Genomic DNA, 23179 nt, shown 5'->3' with positions numbered 1-23179 from the left:
ACAGCGTAAAGCGAGGCGACTCACAGAAGTAGATGTCACTCAGTCGCTGTAAGATGACACCAGACTGACCCGGTTACTTGATGAGGCTAGGCACAGTCGCTCCGTCTAGAAATACCGCATTTTTACCAACAAGTAAGGTTAAGTTGTGCAACACTGACCACCTTTCCTTCTTTTCCTATCCCTATTAGGTTTTTTGATACACGAAGAACACCGAAAATGCGCACTTGAACGGTCTAAGTATCAACGCCTGCGATACGAATTTCTTCTCAAGGAAGACCACTGCCAAGCAATTTCACGGTCAACACAAACCAGCATTACTTTGTTTATGCCTCATACACGTTTTTTTTTAATCATGCCGCTAATCATTCAACTTTCAGATCGATGTTCCATTGATGCAGTCACCACCGATAACCAGGTTTCGCGAACTGTATTATAGCATTTATGCCCTAGTCAGAAAGAAAGAAAACAGTAAAGCTTGGTACTTTTCAAGAAGTCTAGCTAGCGTCTTGGAACCACAGGTCACGGAAAAAAAAAAAGTCAAGCAGTTTTTAGTTTGCCCCTGTGTGGGAGATTTTAAAGCATGGTACATCTCATTGGCGTAGCCAAAGGGTGGGTTCCGGGTTGTTCAGCGCCCAAATCCCCCCACCCCCTCCCAAACCGCCTTTCCGCAGAAATTTTATTTTCTAAAAAAATTCTTATCGACGCGTAGGGTAACCATGAGAGCTTACAGCAGGTTAACCTCTTTTCTAAGCCTTCCCCTTTTTGTAGAAAACGTAGTCTACATTCAGCGACGTGCGTAAACTTGGTAGGATCTAAATGGCACCGAGTTTTAATTGCAGCGCCTTAGGCTATTCAGGGAACCGGTGGCATCATCGTAGTAGGAAGGAGCTCGCATCTATTTTCTTGCGGTAGAGCGCTGCACATATTTCACATCACCGTCGTGGAGGCGCTTCATTCCCACGCGCAAGTGAAACGAGGCTGTACACAAGCTACGTACCTACGTTGACGTATACACACTTTCAGGTTAGTTGCTACTATATATTTTTTCTCTCTAGCACTGCTCCGAGAGACAAGCGTAGTCGTTTAATTGGTTACCTCCCAAACGTGCAGAGAGAAAGCAAATAGGTCGGTAGGTCAGTAGTATTGCGAGCAATTTCACAAGCATTAGTCACATGACACCGTTGGCAGTTTCTAAAAAGCACATGCGCGTGCTCGTTAGCGTCGCATCGCTAGGAAAACACTTCAGTTGCGTCCAATTACCGCGGTGTCGAGAACACGGATGCGAAAGCGTCCGCTAATTGCGGCGATTATGAATGTTCTGTTCCGTTCACACACGCACACACAAACAAGAACACCGAGGCACGGAAAGCTGAGTGCTTCCGAGTTCACATCACACGGTGAGATACTCCCAGCATCTCGCACCTTTCGTACACGCGGACAGATAAAAAAAAAACAACAACACTGCGCCTCGTTGCGAAAAAAGAAGCATGCACACGCACATACACACACATGTCCGTTTCACACGGAAGGTTTTGTCTTTTGGAGCACCTTGCTTCGAGGAACCGACGGCGGCCGGCCGTCTTGTTAATCCAGGTATCGTAATGCACTGGATAAGGTGGAGCACTCTGCACTAGAAGCGGGGTGATCGCGTGTATACGATGACAATGTGCTCGGTGGGAAGGTCTATTCATAAGTTACCGGAGCTCGACCATGTGTATACTTAGGCGGGCGCAAGACTTCACGTTCGCCGAACGCCCGTGTTCACGCTTCGTTGCGACTGCGCCACAGTTGCCCATTCTATTTTTTTTCCATCAGCTTTCGGTCATTTGTTAAACGGGAGCTCGTACAGACGCACCAGTCGATAACTGTTCGATGGACACCACCGCACTTTTGTCTTTGCTCGCAGATGACGTCCTGTTGGCATGACCGCAACGTCACAATCCGTAACGACAGCCGCAACCATCCACAATCCACGCTGATGCATGTTCACACAACGCTTCACAACCTAACAACCTTCGGCACACTATCCAGCTGTCGGAACGCAAGGGTTGCAACGTCGTCACGAGCGCAAAGTTTTCCTTTCCTGAGATTGTTTCACGGGGCTTTTCAAGGAAAAACACCGTTATAAATCTACGCCCTCGGCTGGGCAGTTTTCAGTGCTTCATCTTTCTGTTTCTGTACGTCGAGAGAAACCTGCGCAGTACGAACGACTGCTTCGACTTGGCCTCGTACGTCCTGAGCACGTAGTAGAGGTACGCCGCAATGCACGTGGTGCACAGGATGAGCAGCACGAAGGCGCCCACGCTCGCGGCCAGACCCGTGGCCGGGAGGCAGACGCCGTAGATAATCTCTTCGTAACGACCGGTGAATACGGCAGCGTCGTCCCTGGTCACGTTAGGCAGGAAAGCCAAGTCGACGCCCGCGATGACTCGCAACGAGCCGCGGACACCAAGCTGGTCGGACGAGCCGACGGCGTTGCGCTTGGTCTTGAGTGAGCGAGGACCGTTGGGAAAGCGACCACTCATGAGCGTCACGGAGGCCTGGATGGGAACCTTGTGAACGTGCGTTGGGTCCGCCGTCGTTGTCGTCGTCGACGACGTTTCGGTCGCTGGTGTCTCGGACTTGTTCGCGTCGTGAGTAGTCTCGGTCTGTGACACAGTAGAAGGATGATCCGACGCTGTTTCGGCGACCATGTCGATTCTTTCCTGAAAGACATCAGCGTTGGGTGCGCCGACCAGTCCGATCTTAGACATCGGGTACGGGAAGTGTGGTCTCGGATGTCGGTACACCTCGCCGGTAGGGCCAGCCGGTGCCGGAGGCCGCGGTCTGATGGCGCTGAATTTGCCACCACTAGAGTCATTGCCATCGGTGTCACTGGGGTCCTCCTTGATAGGGATGTGGACTGGGGCCCTGGAAGGTGGCGAATACGTGAAGAACACCGGTCTTGCAGAACTAGGGTCGGGAGCGTCGAGCTTGTTTCCCTCAGAAATGGACCCTTCCTGCGGAGGTGTTTGCGGGTACGGGCGCACGGGTGGAGGCATGTTGAACGTGTCCCGTGTCGTGGCCGTAAACGATCCGTCACTCGTGGTCGTTGTGGTCGCTGTCGTCGTTGTGGCCGGCACATCGGACGTCGTTTCGTCCTCGTCTTCGTATTCGACCTCTGTATGCGACAGCGAGGGATTCGTCGTGGTGGCAGGCTGTTCGAAACGCGACGACTGCACTCCCGCGGACTTGGGGGCTTCGTAGTAAAGGGGCCGCACGGTGGGCTTTTCTTCGGGTGGAGCAGTGGCCGGCGGTGGTAGCTCTTTATCTCTCGAGGACTCTTTCAGGGTGATCGACTCGAATTTATTCCCGATGGTTGTGTGGGAAGCGCCTTCGTGCTGCGAAGGTGTCGTAGAAAACTGAGGAGGGTCTGTGATGACGCTTTTGTGTGGGCTTTCTTGCAGCAACTGCTCATCCGCCTCTTCATACGAAGGGCGTCGGGGCATCACTTGTAGATGGGGGTTCATTTGAGGGAACGACAGATGCGGCGGAGGAGCCTGGTGCACGGAGGCCACGCTGTGAGGGTGCAGTGGACCCATGTGGACACCCGGCGGCGTCGGTGGATCTGGGAATAGACGAGGAGACAACACTGTGAATCGATATGTCCGAATCAGCCAACATGCAATATGTATTTCGCACCGATTTGCAACGTTGACACAGTGAAACCACGCTTGTCAAGTGCAGTGACTCTAGATACAGTGTTAGCTTTGGTGCAGACAAAACATGGTCACTACGCGGGGACTGCTGAACCACTGCAACGTATGTAGGCGCGACCAAAGCATCCTTGAGGAAAATAATTAATCTCTTTAAGGATGGCGTTAAAGCACGCACCTATGCCGGAAAGACGGTTTTCTTTGTACTTTTGGTGCACAGAAATTGCCGTCTTTCGCGCCATATCCATTACAGACATGTGAATAAGGCAAGAAAGGCGCGCTCACGCACAGCACTGGGACGTATTCGGTAACGTTCGACACGTTCTTTCAACCGGACCCGAGTTCGCGATGGAGATGGGGCACTCTACACCAGAACTGCTGTCGATTGAACATCGCGTCTTTCGGAACGAAGACATCGAGGTGCATCTGTGCACGTGTCGTTGTCTTGACTCGGTGTAAGCAAGGTTCCTCAAGCGCTTGGCTGTGTCATGTTTTATTCTCGTCTATGATATATATTCTGCGTCACACACCTCAAAAAGTATGTCGTACCAACAAGGCCGAGAATAACTGATAACGCAAATTATTTATTTATGTTGTCTGTGTTGCTCATCACTGTTTCCTTATAAAACTGATTTATTCACGCTTTGTTCTGAGCCCGCCAGGTGCCATGTTGGCACTGCGGGACCTTACTGCACAAAATCTCCGATGATGTCTCGCTTCAGCACATGTTCTCGGAAGATTCGTTCGCGTGTGAAGGGCAGTGGCATGCAAACACACGAACATGCACGCACATGGTGGTTAGACTCGCAACCTCCCCCCTCCAGCCATGAAATAAAATCCCAGCTGAGACCCTCACGGACGTCACTCACGTAACATAAGTGTTGTGCATATGGTGCAAAGAAACGCAGAGGCCACGTGTTTAAAATCCTCTTAACAGACCCATCGTTTCTGTATAGCTTACATGATGCGTTCACAAAGCACGCGAAATCACCGAAGCCTTTTACATCAAGACATGCGCAGATAACTGCGTAAGCGAGCCATCGATAGTACTAACTGACAAATAGTTCGCCTTTTTGAGTGCTACTTGATCCTTTTCTACTCTCTGCTGCATGGTGTAGGTTTCATTTTTCTGCGCACACTATTTGATCATTTTGTTCGTGAAATTTTTGTAATATCTTGCACACGCGCTCTTGAGTTAGTGTGGGTGTATATATACGTATATATGTCTTCCGTTTCACCAATAAACTGAGCTGTGAGTCGGCGCTTGTTTGTCTTCTTCCCTTACGTCTTTGTTGTTGTGTCTGTGTATTGAATACGTTCCATAATGAATTCCTACCAACTCGCCCAGTTTTCTACACTTTTTCATTTACAAAAAAACACTGGGTGCTTACAGTAATGATCGGGCAGGACGTTGACGGACAGTAGAGGGAGACCGAAGGGAACTGTTTGACGCTGTACCGTGGGCTGGGTGGCGCTGCTGCTCGGCTGCTGCTGAGGTGGCGGCTGCGGTTGGCGCTTGATCGCGTGCAGAGAACTGCCCGCGGCTACCCCTTCCCTCTGGGGATCGTGGCGATGCTGCTGCTGCTGTGATGGTGGGTTCTCCAGCTTCTGCTCCTGCTGGGACGACGAGGAGGCGTAGTGCGGCCGCTGGTGATGCGGCGGTCTCGGGTGGTGGTGGTGTTCGGGCGGTGGCGGGTGCTCCTCCAAGTGGTTTGGTGGGGGCAAGTCACCACCGCCTCCCTGCAAGCAGATGCGTTAAGGTGGCCAAAAAGTTTGTGAATCTTGATAAAAACGCGCGCACTCTTATGCCGCTCGTTGCAACGAACAGCGGAAGGTGGTCACTGCGCGGGCAAATTATTCTTCGCAGGGAATATCATATGCGCTGCCAACCATTTTAAATTCATTTCATCAATTATATTTTGAGCTGCGAATAACATCTGCGTGAGCACTGCGTAAACACTGCTCCAATTCATGCTCACGTCATAAATAAGCGTATTATCTTGTTTGTTTTTTTTTCATTTTCTCTAACTCCTGTGACTCTTTGATAGGTTAGTTCTGATTAATATTGTGTCTAACAAAGAAAACGAGCCCTTAAAAGAGTCCTTAATACTCCTAGGTTCATGATGAAAAATACCAACTCGCCCAACTTTTTACCTTACTCCTAGGTTTAAATGCACATATATACCCTATAAAGTGGACGGGGGGATGACCGCCGCCGTAGCTCAGTGGTAGAGCATCGGACGCGTTATTCGAAGGTCGCAGGTTCGGTCCCTGCCGGCGGCAAGTTATCTTTTCGTCCACTTGACTTTGTTCACATTTATATCCCAATTATTACAAATAACATCTCCTATACTTTCTTTGGCATTATTGTCTGTTAGTTCTGATTAATATCGTGTCTAATAAGGAAAACGAGCCGTTAAAAGCCATCTTCTTTCCTTCTTTGATATGAAAGTACATTAATTTTGAATGTTTTTTTTTTATTCTGAATATGTATGCTATCGTTGCCTCCATTGTAAAGGTGGCTGCGGCCTCTGTCAAGCTGCTTGTGTCTCAAGCAACTTTTACCCGCAATGGAGATAAAGAAGTTATTATTATTATTATTATTATTATTATATTATTATTATTATTATTATTATTATTATTATTATTATTATTATTATTTGTCGTTAGTATTCGGATATTAAGTAAGTTATCTGAACAGTCAAGGAAGATACGCAATAGTAGGAATTTCCTGCATTGCCCGTTACTGATCGCCCTCTGCACGATTGATTGGTTGGTCAAACTTTATCAGTAGTCCCGAGAGACGCGACTAGCGCGCAGTGGGCTCCTCCCACGTTGGGACGGCAGGCTAAGCCTGACCGCCACATCGTGAGTCCTCTGGACGGCGCAAAGCTTACACCCGTTGTTGGGCCTTCTGATGGCGGAGCACCACTTGGCTCGGTTGGCCTGATCGCTGCCCAGTAACGAGGGGCATCACTAGAGCATGTGCTCTGAATGAGATACCTCCCCGCATGGCGATATTAAACGATGCCGCCGGAATTTTAACTCCACGGAAAGATTAGTGCCACACAATGGGTGATTGAGCCGTTCTCTTGGCTCTTAAACACGTAGCCAGCTTGCTCTTTACAGTTTGGCTGATGCGAGCGTAAGCCTTCACTGCATTACATGAAAGCGGTGAGATGAAGTACACAAGTGTGCCCCAGGCTGTGTAACCGGTTTCGATAAGAAGTGCAGCACCGATGACTGCCGAGGTGTGGCCACAGAAACCACTCGATAGTGCTTCATAAATCGCTCTCCCGAAGGGGAATCTACCATTGCAGCTTTCTTTAGTATTTTCTTGTATATTCTCAATTATACTTTGCGTTAGTTTTCCGCTCTTATTGTTAGCTTACATGATACAAAATATGATTTCCTCCGACTTAGTTTTTTTGCGAATTGTGTCTGATGATAGAAGCCGGTGAAGGTGCAGTTTTCTCGTTGTGATTTTTTTCAGTCGATTACCATAAAATACCCAGCAAGCGCACCCCCCCCCCCTCTCCTCTTGCCATTTGTTTTTTCAAACCTGTTCTCCGCTATAGAATCTTGCAGCAGCGTTTCCTAGGAACCCAAGTTCTGAAAGTCTTTAGATATGTGCATGATTGATATATAAGTTGTTTTACAGTGCGGTGCCTCGGGTTTGCATTTTGAGTTGTCAAAAACATTTGAAGAACGTCTTTCCCCCCTCGTCATGACACATGAAACTTCACACGAGGATTCCCTCCGGTTCAATAACAACACTAAATGCATGCTTATTCAATAAAGCATTTCATGAGAAGCACAGGTGCGCATTCTTTTTGAGGTTCTCCAGCCGCCATCTTGAATTTGGTACGCAACCAAGCAAGGGCCCCCTCTAAATCTTGTTCGATTATTTTTCACCGGTTGGGGGGGGGGGGGGGGGGGGAGGCTTGCTCGGGATTTTACGGTACTCGCATTTCCGAAAATTCCTCGAATGATTGAATAGTAAAATCAGCAATTAAACAGAGTTGTCAACATTTCTCAAATCTAAACAAATAAGTTTACCGCCGGAACACGCCTATTTCAGCTTATATTATTGTATATTATTGTTTAATTATTGATCCGGAGGGCGCGCTGAGGTTTTGGAGAATCGGGACCCTCCCACCTCGTATAACGAAATCACCAAGCATTTTTACCTGGGGCGGAGACAGTACCCTCCACAACACAGAAAATTAAGCAGACCACAGGCTCTGACACTCAGGCTACTAGGTCGGGGCGTACCCTAACCCCGCGCTATTGCACAAAATCTATCCTGAAATACAGCCAACTAATGCATGTTCATTATGCGCAGATATCGCTAATCTCGAACATATGCTCTGGCGGTGCCCCGCGTTACACGGCGGCGAAGTCATCACTCCGTCAAAATGGGAAGATGCTATCACAAGCTCCGTACTCGAAGCACAACTATGGGCAGTCCAACGGGCCCGCGACGCAGCACAGAGACTTGGTCTTTCTGTTCCGACGTGGGAGCGGCCCGCAACGTGCTAGGGCGCGTTCCGAGGGACCGAAATAAAGTTTATTCATCCATCCATCCCCTTGGAGTTCGTTAGACGCCGGCTGCAGTGGACAGCCGCGTTTAAAACAACATCCAAATAAATTGTTTATTCCTTTCCCGCACACAGTTAGCCAAAACACGTTCAATTAATAAATAATTACCGTAATTACCGTAAGGACACAACCTCACCTCGTGATGCCTATTGATTCCCGGAACAAGACTTTGTGGAGTAGCCTATGAAGGTCTCTGCCAACATTTCTGACAGAACCAAAAATGAATCCAACTGATCAAGTCAAGCGGATGACGTAACTAACTAACTAACTAACTAACTAACTAACTAACTAACTAACTAACTAACTAACTAACTAACTAACTAACTAACTAACTAACTAACTAACTAACTAACTAACTAACTAACTAACTAACTAACTAACTAAACAAATATATAAATGAGTAAACAAAACGCGGAATGCACGCGGACAAGAAGTGGAACACGTGCACAGAAGATCATTTCAATCACTCGGTCAGTCAATCAGGTGATTACTGATCCAATCAAGCCTTTCGAGCCGCGTACACAGACATGGACTCGCGGCGTACGTATACTTAAGTGATACAATCAATCAATCAATCAATCAATCAATCAATCAATCAATCAATCAATCAATCAATCAATCAATCAATCAATCAATCAATCAATCAATCAATCAATCAATCAAAACGAGGACGCACGTGAGGCGGGTGCTGCTCGTGTCCGGGGCAGTCGTCGGGGCATCCGTGGCGGCATATCTCGACCACGCATTGTATCTGCACCTCGATGGTGTCGGGGAACTTGAAGGCGTAGAAGTGCGAGAAGGCCACCACGCTCGCCTTGCCGCTGAAGTCGCGCACCTTCATGAAAGCCGTGAGCATCTTGGGCCGGAGGACGCAGCCCCGGTCGTCCGTCAGCTGGATCGGGCCTCGAAGGCCGTCGTGCGCGGCGCACGACTTGACGCGCATGTCGAACTGCTTGTCCCGGTCGTTGATGGCGATCACCATGGTCAGCGGACTGCCCAGCGGCACGATGCTGGACACCTGCTTCGCCCACGGACCCTTGCCTGCACGGGAGAAAGCAAAGTCAAGGTTTAGATCAAGGTATGTGGCATGGCAGTAAAAGATTAAAGACGACGCTGCATTTGTGTCTTGCCGCAGCAAGTTCTCTTCCCGTTAGAGGATGCTTAGTAGACCTTTAAGGGCCCCTAAGCCACTCCGAGTTCAAATACGAGAGAGTGATTTCTTTCTCGCCTTCGCTGCCCTTCCTACACGCGATATCACCTCCTCTCCACTTATTTCTTCATAAAGCACGTGTACAACGTCAGCACTAAGCGCTGAACCAATCAGAATTACGCGCTTGTTGGTTACACGCTTTTATCTCCGCTTGTGCAGTCGAAAAAAAAAACAATAAAAAACATTAAAAACGAAGTGAAATCAGTAGCTCGAGGGCGATAGTCACGCGAGACAAGGCAGAACGTGCGTGCGACTTCATGGCAAAGTAGAGTAGGAGACAATTCACAGCTTCCCCGCCACGGTGGTCTAGTGGTTATGGCGCTCGACTGCTGACCCGAAGGTCGCGGGATCGAATCCCGGCCGCGGCGGCTGCATTTTCGATGGAGGCGAAAATGTTTGAGGCCCGTGTACTTAAATTTAGGTGCACGTTAAAGAACCCCAGGTGGTCGAAATTTCCGGAGCCCTCCACTACGGCGTCTCTCATAATCATATGGTGGTTTTGGGACGTTAAACCCAAGATATTATTATTATTATTCACAGCTGATATGCATTGTACGTGGACCAATCGAGAGGTTATTTCTTTACGACGTCACCTGAACAGGCTGCTGGCGTCACGAATTAGGCCGAAAAGACGGGAAACGCCAGGAGAGGGTAATGTGCTCATTCTTCGTGTTTTGAGAGGTTGTTTAGGGGCCCCTTAAGAGACAAAACGAAGAAAAAAAATTACTTTTTTCTCATTTTCCGCACCAACTCGCCGTAAAGCCGTACATTTTGGGTGCTTCCATACCGAGGTATACATCAGCGAAGAAGAACGGCTACTTGGGTTAGTTGGGCTTTCCGTTCCTCGCTTTTACGCCTTTCCTTCAGCACTACCATGCTTGCGCTGCAAACCCTTTCAATATATGCATGAGCGACCGCTTACCGTCAAACAGGGTCTCTCTTGTAATATAACGAAGGACCCCGTCTAGCAGGTGTCGAGAACTTTGCTGCCTCACAAGAAGTGAAATACGAGCAATGTTTACCGTCACAGTTACTTTCCAGCGTGCAGGTCGCGGAGTGTTATTAAGTATATTGCACCGAAACCTCTGCTACCCAAATCAAAGAATTTCGTTGAAATAAATCATCTATGAATTTGTACCCGGAAGAAAAAGTAGCAATGAAATGATGACAAATAAACAATACCTAAAGAATGATCGCAGTTGAGTATGTTTACCATAAAACAATGAATTAAGTCCATACCAAACGCCTAACAATGCGTAATTCCCTAGAGAGTCGGTCATTAAGGCAACTCTCTGCGTATGGATATAAGCATATGTTGTATACGCTGTCCTTTTAATTTTGTTCACATGGGAAGACGATGACCTGCAGTAGAATTCGTACCGCTATGCAGGCAGCGAATTCGCCGTTCTTATGAAAATATGCGAATCGCGTGCGAGAGGTAATAACAATGATCAAGACAGGAAGAAACTTCGTGTGTTTCTGAATTACCAATAGTTACTGAGAAAAATTCGGTATAACCTTCCGCACAACTTTTACAAACTCGTAAAACTGTCTCGTAGGACTATTTTTCTAATCAGTTAGGGCGCTTCTCTGCAATGCGTACATTGACCCAATCAACGGTGGTTCCACGCCGTCGCTAAAATGAAGCCGATGCGAGAAGTGCAAACGCTTGTCTCTATATTTTGAACGTAGCTTCATTGAGTATCCAGTGTACACGTCTTGCGCCTCGTAAAACATGCTACAAAACGTTCACATACGCGCCGACTCGCAAAACAGACTAGCAGGGCAAACATGCCTTGCGGAAAAGCCAGTCCTAAGATTACGAGAAGGGTCTGCCTGAACATCATTAAAAGAGTAACAACACCGCGAAACAGGTCGTCCAGAATTTCCCACGCACAAAGGCATGGGCGACGTGCTGTCGGCGATCTTGTGCCGCCGCTATGCAGGTATGCACGTGATAGGAATTAAACGTGCTGTCGCCAACGACTACTTTTAAGTTCGAATTGCATTTCTTCGGCTAGCACGACGGATTCTGGTTGTTCCGTATAAAGGTCGGAACACTTCCCTGTGTGACGCAAACAAGCCGACGTCACGTGAAAAAATGAATGCGACAGCGTATAACTAGAGTATAACCTTCGTCCGTATTGCGCCACTCTGATCACAGAAATACATCTATACAGTTGCTCAGATATCATTGTCTGCATGTTCACAAGAGCTTGCGGCAATTGTTCCGAAGCGTTGCTGAGCAAGCTCATTGGTTAGAGTGCTAGGCTATACAAATTCATATTGCCGAACTGGCATGGGTTCGAGTCTCCGTTCAGCTACGGAGAAAACTTGTTTTGATTTGCACTCTGGCAGTGGCGAAGCTACATGCATGAAAAATTCGGCAGATCCCACGTACCGTGGGAATCAGTGTTATGCGAAGCATGCGCGGAATGGTGACCGTGGCGTAATTTTTCACATTGAGCGAAACTTTACGGAATGACGCTAGAGAAACGTGGAAGTGGTATACACACACTCATGTTGAAGAGTCGCATATGAATTATATAACCAGTTGCTTAAAGTAGCGAAACGATGCCAACAGCAACATCGGTGTTACCATCACCGGACTCGGTAAGCTGCTATGTAGTGCTTATATTCTTCAAAATCGGATAGCGCGAATCCGAACAGCACAAAGAAACACATCTGAACAGGACTGGCGTTACTCGCAACGAAGCTTCATTCAGGAAAGTTTCCCTGGATATACACAAAGCCGAGTGGCACGCGCAGGCGCACTGCACGTACGTTACAGTCACAATTGCAGTTACAGTTGCGTTACAGTTGTTACACTTCTCCGTTTCGACGGAGAAGGCACGCACGTTTTACGAACCTGTGCCTATGTGTAGATGAGGTCCTTGACAGTTCTTGAACAAGGTCATCATCACTGTGATCAGTGAGTTTCAGCAGCTGGACCGGACTTGTTATTCGGATTCGTTCGTGATCGCGGCTACGAGGGGTCTAAGTGTAGCGAGGTATAGCACAGCTGGTGAATATACTGGATGCCTCTTACGATGAAATGATCTATGATGCCTTCTGTCCTGGACGTGGCAGGGAGGTTTCTTGATGCCCTGTACACATTCAAGCCGTCTTTGACACAGCTAGTATAAAGATCAGGCGTTGTTGGGTCTTGATAAATCAATGTTGATGTCACCGGTAATGATGAGAGGCCTGGTTCTCTCGGCAGGTTTATTGTAGGAAACATTGACCCCGGTCTTTGCGTAATCAACGTGGTCCACGTTGCGGACCGCGTCAAGGAGTGCATGGTAGTTGAGCGTCTTCCAGGGGTGTTATGTATTCAGCTTCCTCGCTTTCCTTGCGTCCGCCGCGGTAGTGTAGCGGTTAAGGTGCTCGGCTGCTGACCCGAAGGTCGTGGGTTCGATCCCGGCCGCGGTGGTCGCATTTCAATGGAGGCAAAATGCTAGATCCCGTGTACTGTGCGATCTCGGTGCACGTAAAGAATACCAGACGGTCAAAATTTCCGGAGCCCTTCGCTACGGCGTCTCTCATAATCATATCGTGGTTTTGGGAGATAAAACCCCAACAATTATTATTGTTATCACTTTCCTTGCGTGTCGGTGTGAGTGTTCGCGGTTACTGCGTTGATTGAGACCGTGAATCACCTGTGGCACATACCCGCAAAACATGAACTCTGGTATGCGGGTATGTGCCACACGTGACTGAGAGAAAGGGTTTCATGACGTACGCGACAGGTATTTTGCGCTATTCATGTCGTGACCAGTGAATCGTGTTTGTCATACCCTGATCCCCTGCTGTGCCAATTTTGGTATATTACAAGTTATGGAGACGACCAGGAGAGCGTCCAGGCGTAGGCGGCTAGATAGATAGATAGATAGATAGATAGATAGATAGATAGATAGATAGATACGTTGATAGAAACGCCCAAAGTGCCTGAGGTTCGCTAAGAAATGCTTCGCATTTAATACGAAAACTGCCCCGATGATGGTGAAGGACCGTGGTCGACAAGGACAGTGGTCACCATTAAACCAACGGGACGGACAATGGACAAACCAATCGCGCTCTCTGCAGTCGCACTGAAAAAGACTGAGCAAGTGTGCGCCGCAGCGACATCTTCTACTTAAGGACGTACTCGCTTAATTGCAATTTTATTGAAGATACGATCTTCCCACCAGGAAGGGACGAAGGCGCTAGTGCTGTTTCTACAATCAACCAGCCTCGTTGAACGAATATGACACTCTCGGTTCATTGAACACGGTTCACTGATCATGACATACATAATGCAAAACGTCTGTCGCGTACGTCATGAAACCTTTCTCATCAGTCACGTGTGGCACATACCCGAATATGCGGTCATGTGCCACAGGTGATTCACAGTCTCAATCAACACAGCAGCCGCGAACATGCATATTGAAACGCAAGGCAAGTGAGAGAGCTGAAGGCAGCTCTACCCTGGAAGACGCTCGACTGCCATCCACTCGTCAACGTGGTCCACCAGAATGTGCATTTCTTATGAGGCTCGATGCTGGCCTCATGCTGAGCGAGTATGACGTCAGATTGAATGAGAGCCGCTATGTGACACGCGAAGAAGCCGCCGCTAAGTGCCCTGACGGCATACGGCTTTACTACAGCAATGCTTTCGTCGACCTTTATAACTCACGTCGCCTCGACGCTGCGGACGTGTTATGCCATCCCGCATGCGTTAAGATAACTGGCTATAAGAACAAGCAGGGACACAGGGATGCCCTGACCAAAGTGGCCAAGATGAACGCAAGCGACATGGGCAGCTTGCCGATGCTCAGGCGAATTGAGGCCTGCCGGCCTCAATTCACCTGAGCATCGGCAAGCCGTACATGATCACGGCCAACATCGACGTAAACGACGGCCTCGTTAATGGAAATATGGTCACCTTGTGGTACATCGGGCGTGACAGACACGGCAACCTCGTGCGACTGTGGGTTGAACTTCCAACGTCCACGGTAGGCATTATCGTCCCAGCCAGGACGAAGTACATCACTACCGCACACTCCTCAATAGAATTGAAATGGATGCCCGTGGTAATGCGAACCACCACAGCCACGATGCACGCCAGAAAAATATCTCGTGTAAGGGGAGACAGTTTCCCCTTGCGCAAGCAAACTCTATAACTATACATAAGTCCCAAAAGGCCGCATACGCCCAGGTATTCTACGGATACGATAAGCGCCAACCACTAAAGTTGGTCCCCGTAGCACTTTCCAGGGCTACCAGCCTCGACGCCCTATACCTCACCAACGCAAAAGGTGACTTGAGGTTTCGACATGTCGCCGGCTCTATCGACAGACAGTCTGTCGACGACATGATCCGTCTAGCAAACAGGTATCTAGACACTGTCTTAGACCGGGCTACCATCTTCATTCGGTGCCACAACCACAACAATCACCTCACGCTCGCCGCTCTCAACGCACAGTCTGTGCGTTGAGAGCGGCGTGTTAGCACTATATGAAACATAGAGCGATGAGCCCACTGTGTCGGCCACAGCAAGCGGCTTCACTGCAGGTGCGAAGGCGTGGGCACATATAAGAACACGGCGATGCGCTACTTCAACGTAGGCCGCATCCCACTTCGCCGGCCTTCAGACACCGAACACACACAGACAAGCAGCGTAATCGGCGAGGTCTGCGTTGCACACATCAGTTACAATAGCAAAGACATTGCGCTAGCCGCCGTCTAACTGAGAACTCTCAAGCACTCCTTCCACACATGCCCATGAGTTCGTGAAACGTGCCTGCGTTCTCCATCATAACGGAGAAGTATGAGCATCACATATCAGCTTACCGCGTCTGGTGTTGTTAATACCGATGTTGCTGTTGGCATCGCTACGCAACTGTAAACAATTGGTTACATAACACATGCGCGACTCTGCAACATATTTGTATGCGTGTACAATTTGCACATGTCTTTAGCGTCATTTCGTAACGTTTCGGTCAATGTAAAAAATTACGCCGCAGTCACCTTCCCGCTGCAACGCTTCGCATATAACATCGATTCCCACGGTACGTGGGATGTGCCGCATTATTTCATGTGTGCCCATATCGTAGGGGGAAACAGTGCGAGGACCAGGACAAAAATAGGCACACATATAACCACACGTAGCGCTGACTGGCAACTCAAGTTTATTGCGGCGAACAACGTAAATAAATGCATATTCACGTATCAGCCAACAATATGTTTCCCCCTACGATATGTTCAACCAACTAGCCGACAAGTTCACCCTTCATGTGTGCGTTTTACCGCCCCCCCCCTATATTCCTACCAAAAAAAAAAAGCACAGACAGTGCATGAATGGCGCACCACGCTTCCTTCATACTTAAAGGGACCAACAACTGATTTTTCTCGACCCATTTTTTTATGGCTCGACAGAAAGATCACTCTTCGCAGTGTTTGCAGCTGCAGTAGTTAATCCGAAAAGCACGTAGTTAATTTACAAGCAGTATTTTTCGATCTGAAAGGCCCTAAACACGGACGCACCTTTCCTCCAGTAACGCTGAGAATTGATAGCGATGCCGCCAGCCCTTCTCACGATGTGTGAAAGCTATCGCTGTTCTGCTTTCGCAGGAGTTTCTGTAACTATGCTTAACTACCTTTATTTAGAGCTTTTCAACTATTTTTGAAAATAACAAGCTGTTACAATGAGATGATGTGGCATTATACACCTTCCTTATATTTTCTGTAAGATATAGGAAAACAGAGCAAACAGAACGGGGCACAGAGAAAAAGAGAGAGTACCAACGCGCGAACTTGTCTTCTCTGTGACCCGTTTCCTTTGCGCTGCTTTATAATATGAACCTATACCATGCTGCAGCTCACTCAGTTCACCATATTTCTGCAATAGTTTACAAATGTAGAAAAGTGGAGTTGTAGTTGCCGTCACTTGCAACTCGAGACGTGTTCCTCCGAGAAGCGCAGTTAAGATTTCGCGAGCGAATATGTATAAATGCTCGAGACTCGCCTTCCTGGATCTCCATCCAGCATCCAACGCTGTCGCCCTGAAAGTTGAGCTCCTGGACGTCCAGGTCGGCCAGCTGGATGGAAGGCGTGCGCAGCGCCGACTTCTCGTACGCGTCGTGCCACTCGCAGCGCAGCCGCTTCGCCTCGTCCCACGCCTCGATGATGTCCACGCCGTACTGTACCACGATCGTATTCTCGTAGAAGCTGCCGTGGTGGTCCGGCTGCGGACCGCAAGGAAAACCATTTAAAAGCAGTGAACGCGTAAGCGGCTTGTAAAACGCTGCATGTTCAACGTGACCGAGTTGCAACGGATCGCGCTTGTTTGTGTCATTACCGTGTGCGCGCTTTGGTTACGTCATTACTCCTCCGCTTGCTGATTACGGTTACGTCATTACTCCTATTGTGTCGAAAATGAGAATCCAACTTAGAACAACTTTCGTAAACGTTTTCGTGTGATGGTGAATGCCGCCATGCGTGCGACGGAAATGCAACGAAAATGGAGGCGCAACTCAAGACGTGTTTGAACACTAATTTTACTTTGGAGCGTAATGACTCATGTTTATAGGACAAAGTTTAGCTTGGGTAAGTCTCGTGCGTACGGGTGAAGATCTATATGCGCGGTTTCCTTTGACTAGTAATTCGTAATATTGTAGTGGCTCACGTCGCATTTTATATGTGCACGGCTTTGTGCTGCAACACAGGCTTCTCGGGAGCCGTCGCTAAGAACAGCCAGCCGCTGCCGTGTTCGAACGTTTACCGATAACTGCGGTTGCGTTCGAGAGGGTCGGTTAACCAGGGATGAGACAGCTATAGTATACTTCCAAAGGGTGTGGAAATTTACTTTTGAAGCTTCGCTACCTTTAATGCACCATTTGTCAGGTAGGCCTAGAGTTGCGAAGGATGTATTCTTTTATTGAAAATGAAATAAAGAGATTGAGTGACCTCCAATTGTAAGAGGTGCACTATACAGTAGCAACAAGAGCAAAAACACTTTCAAGATAGCAAGAAAGAACTCAGTGATTATGATCGCGAGTGCTTCCGCAATCGAGCGAGTCTGCACAAGGTGATTGGTTTCGTAAAATTTGGGGTTAAAAATGGTAAAATGGCGGATGACTGTCGCCCAACGATTGGTGAGAAGTTGGAAGGAGTACTGCTAAAGCTTCAACTGATATATTAAGTCGTGTAAAAATATGCTCTTAATTCACCCAGTGCGCGCATTTACAGCTCGATTCCAGATGCCTCATGTGGTCCTGGGCTGAAATATAATGAAGAAAGTGGCAAAAAAGAAAGAAAGAAGTCTCAATGACACTTCACTCAGTGAACAAATAGAGACCAACAAATGTGTGCGTGCGAGCGTTTTTGTCGCAATGCGTGTAAAATTTCGACGCATTTATGCAAAGAAGTGTCTCGCACATTATATACCTTGGTGCCGCATCGGTCGTAGAAGACGTCAAAGTTGGCGGCCGTGATGCCCGAACGGGGTCCCACGTAGACGCACTCGGGCTGCCCGTGGTGTCCCTTGGAGAACACGATGCCGTGGAAGGGAGCGCTGAACTGCAGCTGGACACGCATGTGTCGCTTGCCGCAGGCCACCTCGACGCCGATCAGGCGTGGAAGGTCGCTCGGAGGCTCCGGCAGCGAGAGGTCCTTGCCCTCCCAGGGGGCCTCCGTCTGTGACGACGCCTGCACCACAGCAACGAGGCCCAAAGCCGGTTAATTAATAAAAGACATCACGTTCGCTGAGAGGGTCTGTGTACAATAAGCTTTGATGAGAATACAAGGCATTATGACACACGGCGATAAGAACGTTGCGCATCTCGTTTGAATCCTACCTCCGGACGAGATTTTTTTTAATAGGGGAAGCATCTACTCGGCGAAAGAACGATGACCGACTGACCCGACCTAATCCAGCAGATTGTAGCCGTAAAAAGTTTCGGTTTAACAACTACTCGAGTGATTGACGAACTCGTACAGAGAAGGTTGCGTCGCTATACGACACAGACAGGACTGAGTGGTCCTTCAGGCTATCTTGTCGTCAAGCTTCTTACCGTGGTGTATTTTGCTGAACTTCACCTTCAGGGCATAATATACTCACTGCTCGCTCGTTTTATTTGCAATGAATTCGAAATAACCGTGATTTATACCGTAGCGGGAGTCATAATCTTTTATTTTCCCTTTAAATTTGGATATAGAAGTCGTCCATCCTGCCCAAACTTGTCGGAACTGGCAGAGCACCGAGAGCGTAGTATATGGCCGTCAGTCAGTTTAATTTAATGCAGTTGTTGTGAGCTCATCTAAACGTCCTTACGTGGCATTGTGAATACCATATATCACTCTTATGCACTGGCAGCCTCTTTTTATCGCTTAAGACATACTGATGTACTCGTTGATTATTCACGATAGATTGTTGCAGCGTGCAAATCAGACACAATGACGACACAGGACATAAAAAATACAATTCTTGTGTTTGTTTCAGCGGCTGGTGTTTATATATTCGTATGTGTGAGTCGTCCTTATTTCTGATGTGCGTTGCCACAAGCTATCATCTGATTTTCTTTTCTTCCCCTCATTTTGGCTGGCAGTATTTTTTGTTCTCCCTTGAACTGGTGGCTCGTATGGCATGACTAAAATAAGAAAGTTTCAGTTTCAGGATAGTTTTTTCCTCGAAAGAACGAGCGTTATATTGATTTCTTGTGTGACCGAGCTATTTGTTCGTTTTTGTCCATGGGATCCTCGAAACTTTACGCCAGCACCATAGCTCAAAGGAAATAAAGTTTTTTTTTCTTTCATATTTCCGCAATGACAACGGTTCGCACCGATGCATTACCGCGGGAAATACCGGTAGCTGACTAACTTTAGTTTTGAGGCTGACACCTTTGTGTTTCGCGTAAGACCATGGTTTATGTCATCGCGACAAATTTCGACGGAGCAGGCACTGCAAGCTGAACGGACTGCAGTCGTGTATAAATTCGAACAGTATAAGTAAGGACAGGTACCTGAAGACGAACAAGCAAATCTAATGCGTGTCAGTAACCAATCCAGAAATTCGCTCTGTAATGGTGCCCAAGAAAAAACAAGTAGTGAATAAGCAACAACAAAATTGCAACAAGGACACGGGCATAACCTACACGGACAAGCGCAAACATTGCGTTCCTATCACCTTGTTGCAATATCGCGCTTCTTCTCTCCTCATGGAATGCAAAGTCCGCTCCCAAGGCTTTCTTTAACTGTAACATCGAAAAAAGGTAAGGCAGCTTCGCCCTAGTGGTGCCAAGCCTGAAGAAAGTGCGAAGCTAGGCAGCCTTCTTTGTTTCTCTTCGGTTTTCTCTTTATTTCCTCCTCTCTTTCTTTCTTTTTCCCTTTTTCCGTTTTTTCTGTCTCTTTTCTTACTTATTTCTATTTTCCTTCCAATGCTTTTTTTTTCTCTTTCTTTCTCTCTCTTGGCCTCCCACGAGGGCGAAAGAAAGAGAAAAAATTGGAAGGACCTAGACGACCAAGGAGGACTGGTCGCCAGGGCTCGCGAGGCGATCGCGGCCAGAGGATTCCTCGATTGAGGAACCCTCCCACCTAGGGTGACCACGAGCTTACGAGCTCGGGAACACTGTTTTGACAAAGCGACGACAGCATACGACAGCCCGGGCCCCTAAAGTGCTCCGCACTTCGAAGCGCTGCGTGGATTCACAATTCCCATCTGTGTAGCTTAGTACATCATCGGCAGCCCTGCAGTGCGAACGGCGGATGCCTACATAAATGTAGTGCGAGAAACACACACACACACACACACACACGCACACACACACACACACACACACACACACACACACACACACACACACACACACACACACACACACACACACACACACGCACGCACGCACGCACGCACGCACACACACACACACACACACACACACACACACACACACACACACACACGCACACACTGGAACAGCAGCAACAACAGCAACACCATTATAACCACCCCAAACAACCGCCAACAGAAGCGAAGCCGCGAGAAAAAATGGGAAGGGTAGTTTTTATAACGATGCCCTTATCACGAGAGGACAAACATTGTACACAAAGGACACCGCGGATAGCGTCACGATAATAGCGGGCGCACGCGCACACCCCTTTACTGCACCTTTACGGGCAGTCAGTTTATCTAACCCGTTACGCCCGCAGCTCCACGATGCACCCGCTGTGAGCAGGGGAAGCACCCACAGGCCTTCTCGATCTAAGGCGGCGAGTGCCTGTCATCTTTTCCCCAACCACTCGATACGTGCTGGTCACGCAGCTGAGGTGTAAGCCGAGGCCCATACATGCGCCTCACGCGTCCATCGCTGCACGGCGGGAGGTCTCTTTTCGTCAGTGTAGTTCACGAGTACGCCGCCGCGGGGCAGGGCGTTCGGCGGCGCAAGGCGCCCATGATTTCCACCCGAGAACCATCGTTTCTCGGGAAGATCGCAATCGCGCGACAGTTGACGACCATTCAAGTCACGCCTCGCGTGCTTCCACGGCGTCGCGTTTTTTCCCGCCCAGCAGGCTCGCGAGGGTGCTTTGCTTTCCGGAGGTTGTGCTCCTTATGGTCCTGTTCGAGCAAAACGGCGTGTTTTCTTTCATAAACAAAAATAACCTACGAACAGCTCACACGTCGATCGCTTCAGCACGGCGTGCTGCGGGCTGACCCGATAGTACGCGCTTCATCTTCGGGACATCCTCATATGGCGGCAAAGGAGAAGCTTAGAAAGATGAAGAATGGAATGGGGGTCAGGATAAGGGGGGGGGGGGTGTTGGAGCGACACATCTTCGCAAGGGGGGACGAACGTTGGTAACGTTGCGTCTTTGGCTTGCAGCGCGACGATCGACACAAGAAAAATGAGAGAAGAGAAAACAGCACAGCCTTTCCCTTAAAGGGACACTGAAGACGAATATTACGACGACGTGGATTATAGAAACAGCGTTTCAGAAACCCCGTAGTGCTTGTTTCGTGCCAAGGAAATGCTTAGTTTGAAAGAAAATCACGTTTTAGTGGTACGCATGCATACCGTTAGCGCAGTTTAAACCACCGGCCTTCGAGAACGGCCTCCTGACGGAGCATTCGCCATGCCCGCCCTTCACTGCCCGACAGCCGGCGCAGCGGAGCAAGTGGCTTTAGCTAAGCATAAGTAACGTCAACAAGCTCTTTTCTGCGTAATTAAGACTTAGTAACACAAGTTGCATTTTATTTCGTCTTGTAATGCACTGAAACCTTTTTTTTTTTGGCATTGGTAGTTTGAACATTTGTCATTAATTGTACCGATGCCCTACCGCCCTACTACGTCGTCACGCTTGTATTCCATAATATTCCACTGGTGGCGCGAACTGTCTCCTATGTTTATCACAATTTCTCGATTACTAAAGTGCTGCTAGGCATAATACTGACATTTCGGACGTTCGCAAGCATTGACTTTTTACTGTGACATAAAATGCTATTTGCCTTCAGTGTCACTTCACTCTCTCGTTTCTAACGTCGATCGTCGCGTTGTTGACCAAAGAGGAAATTTTCATCTTCCCCTTTCCCTTTTCTGCGCTCCCGCTTCCTGCGATGAAGGCAACCGGCATCAAGATTAAATTTAAGCCTTATTATAAAGAGCCCCTCTGAAACTTCTGTTTGTTCGGAAAATTTTAACATCCTAACGCCTTGAAGTTGTTCCGAACGCTTGTAGCAGAGTGGACGAAAAACGGGCAACACGATATATAGAGTTCAAGGGCTCGAGTGTCATGCATACGATTACACAGACGAGTATATAAACCAACGTGTGAAGCAACGTGTACCTAGCGCAGCCACCCTGAAAATTAAGTATATCTTAAGTAAATCATGTCGAAAACGATATAGCGTAGAGCTATAGGGGACAAGAATAAATTAAATACAGGGTGCATGATTAGGAGAGCCTGGTTAGCTATCCCGAACTTGGGGAAGGAGGAATGGAAGAAAATTAAGGAATTTAAAAAAGGAGATGAAGTCCAGTATATTAATATGAAACACATGAATCTGTTTCATGTGAGAACACACGAAACACATTTATTAGCGCCGTGTTAAGTATGCCTGTTTTTTTTCGTTGAGTTCAAGAATCAAAGCACTAGAATGCAGAAGCTTTTCTACATAATGAGAGAAAGAAAGCCTATTACTGAAGCTCAGAATGGTTAGCCAGGTTATATTCGACTACATACTATTCCGCTGGGGATAGGATGAAGAGGGAAAAGAAGGCCCTAGGAGAATGTGGGCAGAAAAAAAGTGTAAAAAAAGCATCGCAACATCCAAACAGCGCAAAGCACCGCACTTTTTATTTACCTTTCTTGAGTCTACTGGCTTAGTCTGCAAGCTCGGATCGTTACACCGGGTAACAGCGGGCCTGGATGTTAGCGCGAATGAGCGTTCGTTATTTTTTTTAAATATTTGGCATAAACTATCTATACTTGCCGCCTTCACCTATTACAAGACTTGGATTTTTGTTATTTCTTATTTATTTTTTATTTTAGTTCTATATAACGATACATTGAGAAGAATCCTCTCCTCCGCCCCCCCCCCCTCCCCACGCAGTTTGAATTTTCTTTAGTCCGGTTTTCTTCGAACTTCCTTTGTGTATAGACGCATGCGCCTTCATAATCTGTTAAGGGGATACTCATC

The 23179-nt window shown here is 48.0% G+C and overlaps 1 protein-coding gene across 1 annotated transcript in view; it reads right to left on the bottom strand.

Moving 5' to 3' along the window:
• Nucleotides 1-971: 971 nt before the first annotated feature.
• The window catches only part of LOC119386890 (uncharacterized), a 31275-nt gene continuing 9067 nt past the window's right edge, over nt 972-23179 (bottom strand). The window contains exons 2-6 of the mRNA XM_037654166.2: nt 17935-18195; nt 16514-16733; nt 8974-9338; nt 5087-5435; nt 972-3607 (exon numbers count right to left, since the gene is read on the bottom strand). Of these exons, the coding sequence (XP_037510094.1) occupies nt 2154-3607; nt 5087-5435; nt 8974-9338; nt 16514-16733; nt 17935-18195 (2649 nt within the window). The 3' untranslated portion in view covers nt 972-2153. The remainder of the gene's footprint in view (nt 3608-5086; nt 5436-8973; nt 9339-16513; nt 16734-17934; nt 18196-23179) is intronic.

Source organism: Rhipicephalus sanguineus, chromosome 3 (genome assembly GCF_013339695.2).
Source record: "Rhipicephalus sanguineus isolate Rsan-2018 chromosome 3, BIME_Rsan_1.4, whole genome shotgun sequence".
NCBI lineage: Eukaryota > Metazoa > Arthropoda > Arachnida > Ixodida > Ixodidae > Rhipicephalus > Rhipicephalus sanguineus.
This window is presented reverse-complemented; position numbering and strand designations above follow the sequence as displayed.